The sequence below is a fragment of the Gymnoscopelus microlampas genome (genome assembly GCF_963454915.1).
Source record: "Gymnoscopelus microlampas genome assembly, chromosome: 2".
NCBI lineage: Eukaryota > Metazoa > Chordata > Actinopteri > Myctophiformes > Myctophidae > Gymnoscopelus > Gymnoscopelus microlampas.
In genome coordinates, this window is record NC_139939.1 from 9,084,698 (window position 1) to 9,089,706 (window position 5,009).

The 5,009-nt window shown below is 45.4% G+C and overlaps 1 protein-coding gene across 1 annotated transcript; it reads left to right on the forward strand.

Annotated features, from left to right (window-relative positions):
* Nucleotides 1-2,276: 2,276 nt before the first annotated feature.
* LOC311053852 (zinc finger protein 330-like) lies at nucleotides 2,277-3,272 on the forward strand (the record flags this gene model as incomplete). Its single annotated transcript, XM_084069586.1, has 1 exon — nucleotides 2,277-3,272. Exon 1 carries the CDS (start codon nucleotides 2,316-2,318, stop codon nucleotides 3,270-3,272), a length of 957 nt encoding a protein of 318 aa, XP_083925712.1. The 5' UTR covers nucleotides 2,277-2,315.
* Between the last annotated feature and the right edge of the window lie 1,737 nt (nucleotides 3,273-5,009).

Here is a 5,009-nt window from a genome sequence, read left to right on the forward strand (position 1 = left end):
AAGTAAAAGTTTTCAAATCATTGTAGTGGAGTAAAGGTACAATATTTGCCCCTGAGATAAGTAAAAGTAAAAGTATTGGAAATTGGAAATACTCAAGTAAAGTACAAGTACCTCAAAATTGTACTTAAGTACAGTACTTAAGTAAATGTACTTACTGTAGATACTTTCCACCACTGGTTAAGATGCTTACAGTATGACGTGAAACCCCGCCTTGTGCTGCTGGAGCAAAAGTGGTGGCAGTGCTCTTTAGCACCAGATGATGGCGCTGGAGATCCTGTGGGAGAGTGGAGAGAGTCCTAGGAGGGCTGGTGAGCAGGATTCGCCTTTTTATATTTGGATTGTATATGATGACCCCTAATGTTGCATTGCATTTCTATTACTAAATGCATACGATTGTGAAATGTCCTCTCAATTCGGCATTGTTATTGGCACATTTACAGGTCCAAGTGCAGTTAGCCGGGGGGTCAGACTGTCCATTTTATTTGTATTTTCTGTTTTATCTTGCTCTTATCAGTATCTATCCTGTGTTTCATGCTTGATGATGCTGCTGCTGATGCTGCTACGACACCCACATTTCAGGGATCAATAAAGATGCCTGCCAGCCTGCCTGCCTGTGCATGTGCCCTCCTGTCTGTCTGTCTGTCTGTCTAGCCTATACAGTGGTTTCAACCTTTTTCATGCCCAGGACCCCCCATCTGTTTCCCCCATCCAAATGTTCCAGGGACCCCCAGAAGCAAATATTTGAGTTAAAAATGTTTTAAAAAATGTTTAAAAAAAATATACATATTCAAAGATATGCACACATTTTTAAGATTGTTCAAAAATAGCAGATCTACAAGCTCATAGCGTGGCACTCGGTGCCGCGCTATGAGCTTGTATATCTGCTATTTTTGAATAGCCAAAGCTAAGTGGTTAAAATGATTGTGACGCTATGTTTACTAATTTCGCTGGGGACCCCCTGGTACCCCCCCAAGGACCACTGGTGGTCCCCGGACCACTGGTTGAAAACCACTGGCCTATAACACACACTGTTGACGCGGTACACAAGGAACACGAATGAGTCACAGCCACAGATCTCGTACGTACGGTGCTGCTGGCCTCGGAGGTCTGCTCAATTGTCGGGGAGGAGTGTGAGTGCTGATGGAGAGCTGGCTGTTGCCAGGGTGTTCATTATGATGCTGCTGTGGAGAAAAATGGTGCCGTATCAAGAGACGGGCGGGGGGGGGCAATAAAACACCCTGCCACTCAGAGCCAACAGGCAGTGCGGTGGTGGAAGAGGTACTCTGACTCGTTTTAATGTGAAAGTAGCGACATCACAAAGTAGAATTTCTTTTAGATATTTTTGGGGGCTTTTATGCCTTTATTGGATAGAAAAGTGACTGAAGAGTGAGAGGAAACAAGGAAGAGAGACAGCGAGTAAAAGCCATCAGGCTCTGGAATCGAACCCCGCGACTAGCCGTCAGGCGCATTGGAGCCTGACGGCTCACGTTATGTAGGATGCGCCGTAACCTCTAGGCCAGCTGTGCCCCCGAAAAGCTGTGTTAAAAGTAGAAGGCCTGTATTAAAAATGTTTTTTAATACAGGCCACAAAAAGTACAAAAGTATTGGCATCAGAATATACTTACAGTACCAAAGTAAAAGTACTCACCCCCCCCCCCCCCCAAAGAAAGCAGGTCTGGGTCTGCTGTTTTTGAATAGCCCAAGTGTAAAATTGGGCCTAAGTGTTAAAGTATGTTTTGTTATAATCCTGGCTTAAGGGAGGACCGGACAGTGGGCGTGCCGGGCCAGCGGGCCGGGCCGGCGGAACTCTGACATGTGTACATGTCACCATGACTCAGCCATAACGATATATAAGGAGTTCCCAATGCAGCTACGCCCACATATAGAGTGTGTTGTCTAACCTCAATGTGTCGTCATGGCAAACAAAACAGTCAGCTCCATATATCGGCACAAAAGGGGCCACTATATTTTCTCTCTGTCTCATTGTAGTTACTCTTGGGTTGTCGCGGGGCATTTTACCCCCGCACGACTCTGACGCCATCCCTCAGCCACTTCCTCAAACCCGTTTGCGCTTTGTTTGGCACCTAATCAAAGTTACCAAAACGCTTGCGCTTCCTTCGTACATCGTTACATGCAAGACATTGCTATCAACCTAGGTTTTCTTCATAACTTTTCAAATAAATCTCTCAGCAACATTCTCCTCAGATTCAAACGAGCCGCGCCATCTTGTAACGTCATACACGTCTGAGGCGACTTTGTAACCTCATCTTCACATCTTCACCGAGAGTGTACGCGGTTCTCCTGTTGGGATCAAGATGCCCAAAAAGAAGACAGGCGCACGGAAGAAGGCCGAGAGTCGCAAGGAGCGAGAGAAACAGAGTCGAGCCAACCGGGACCACGTCGATGTCGCCAAGCATCCGTGCAATTCATCCATGGAATGTGATAGATGCCAGAGGCGACAGAAGAACAGGGCTTTCTGCTACTTCTGTTCATCAGTGCAGAAGATGATCGTGTGTGCCCAGTGTGGCAAAACCAAGTGCATGAAGGCATCAGACTGTGTTATCAGACATCCCGGGATACACAGCTCCGGAATGGGCATGGTGGGAGCGGTTTGTGACTTCTGCGAAGCATGGGTGTGCCACAGTAGGAAATGCCTCAGTTCCCATGCCTGCGCGTGTCCCTTGACCGATGCTGACTGCATCGAGTGTGACCGCTGTGTCTGGGACCATGGGGGGCGCATATTTCTCTGTTCCTTCTGTCACAACTTCCTGTGCGAGGACGATCAGTTTGAGCACCAGGCGAGCTGCCAAGTCCTCGAGGCCGAAACGTATAAATGCGTTTCCTGTAACAGACTGGGACAACACTCGTGCCTGCGTTGTAAGGCCTGTTACTGTGACGACCATGCCAGGAGTAAGATCTTCAAACAGGAGAAAGGAAAAGCACCACCATGTCCAAAATGTGGCCATGAGACGCAGGAGACCAAAGACCTCAGCATATCCACTCGCTCTGTGAAGTTCGGCCGGCAAATCGGTGCCGATGAGGATAGCTGTCGCTACGGCGCGTCAGGGTACGATTCCTACTGGAAAAACCTGCCGTCTGGAGGTGGAGACCAAGAGGAAGACCATGATGATGATGAGTATGAAGAAGATGAGGATGCAGATGACGACGACGATGAAGATGATGACGACGACGAAGAAGATGAGTCGGAAGAAGATGAAGAAATTGCAGCGAAGTCCCTGGCCGATCTTAAGTTGGAAGGGACACCTGCCTAGAAATTGACAAGATCTGTCACACTATTATGCTCCCCAGAGAGGGAGAGATATGGGCCTACACAGGCAGTAAGTGCATAAGACTACTTTGTGTTTAATCCCAAATGTTTTATGTATCCCTTTTTGGAAAAAAATATGGTAATATCTTTCTGAATTCATTCAGATCTCAAGTACCCTCATGAGGGGGTTCCAAATGGCCCCTTACGGGTGTGTGACTCGGAGAGGGTGCAAATGGAACCAATGTTTTTTTTGTTTTGGTGTTTTGTTGTAGGGGATTATCTGGCACATATATCTGTTATGAAAGAGAAATTGTATCATGAGTGAAACGGCTATTCCTTGGAAACCCTAAACCTACGTAGGCCTACATCTAAATGAGTTTCCTTACATTTCCTTACAAATTACAAATTACAAATCCTTATATATGCGTGGGATGCATATAGCTGAAACTCCACAAGATATTCCTCTACACTTATTTAGTGAGAGCATTGCTCCCCCCCCGCCCCCTTGCCTTCAACTCCCTAGGAAAACGCAGTTCGCATCACAGTGAGGTATGGTGGTTGAGAGGAGCTTTCTTTAATTAAGTGCAGAAGTTGGACTATTCATGAAGGACAAAGAGAAGTCATTTGCAGAGTTGGATAACCCAGACTCGGTTCATGATCTTGCATTTTTGGTGGATATAATAACATCATTCAACAAGCTTAATGCTAACATGCAAGGCCACAACAAGCTCTCTTACCAAATACATTCAAACAAACTTAACCCATTAAGACCTGAGGCCGATTCTACAAATGCCTTCTAAATCAGTAGTTCTCCAGCTTTTTTTGTGTCAAGTACCCCCCAAAATGATATGTATTTGGCCGCGGACCCCACCTTCTGAAAATGTTTTGAGCCAGCCCCCCCCCCCCCCCCCCCCCCCCAGAAGAGAATATTTGTATTAAAATAATTCAACATTGTTCAAACACTTTCAATATTTTTCAGAATATGTTCAAAAATAGCAGATATACTGCTATTTTTGAGAACCACTGTTCTAAATCCTAAGAGTTTTCTGAAAAACTTAGCTAAAATCGAAAATGTCACAGATACTTTCCCGGTATTAATGGGTTAATGTTAACACGTAAGGCCGCAACAAGCTCGTTCACCGAATACCACAACAGCATTCATGCCTTTCAATTTAAATTGAAAGGCATAGAGGAGTGTTGACGAAGCAACTTCCTGTGCATTCTCGTAAATGTCCCCCTCTATGCAATCTGTACGTGTCGCTAATGGGAAAAAAATGAGAACACGGACAGGTACAAGGACAAAATATCACAGCTGAAAAGGGATTTTCAGAATCGTTTTCATGTCTTTACTCAGCTAGAGAAAGAATTCTCATTATTTCTCCTCCCGTTTGCCACCAACGCTACATCGGATGAGTAATGACTATTTAAAAAATAAAAAAATAAATGCAAAAAAAATAAAACTCTTTCTATCAAAACCTGCACCGCAATATCCTGTATTTAAAACTGTTGACTCCAAGATCCTCTGCATGTTTGGTACAATCCTCTCATGAAAACAGGGATAGCTGAACAGAAGGCCCCCGTCGCCCATGTTGCAGAGCTTGGTGATGGGGGGGAGGAGGTTATTGTTTTCAGGGCGGAGGTTGTGAGTGCGGTTTGGGGCTTGAGCAGTTCCTTGAGGTAGGAGGGGGCATTACATACTGTATTTCTGTCATTATAGGCATGTTCTGTAATGGACATTAAC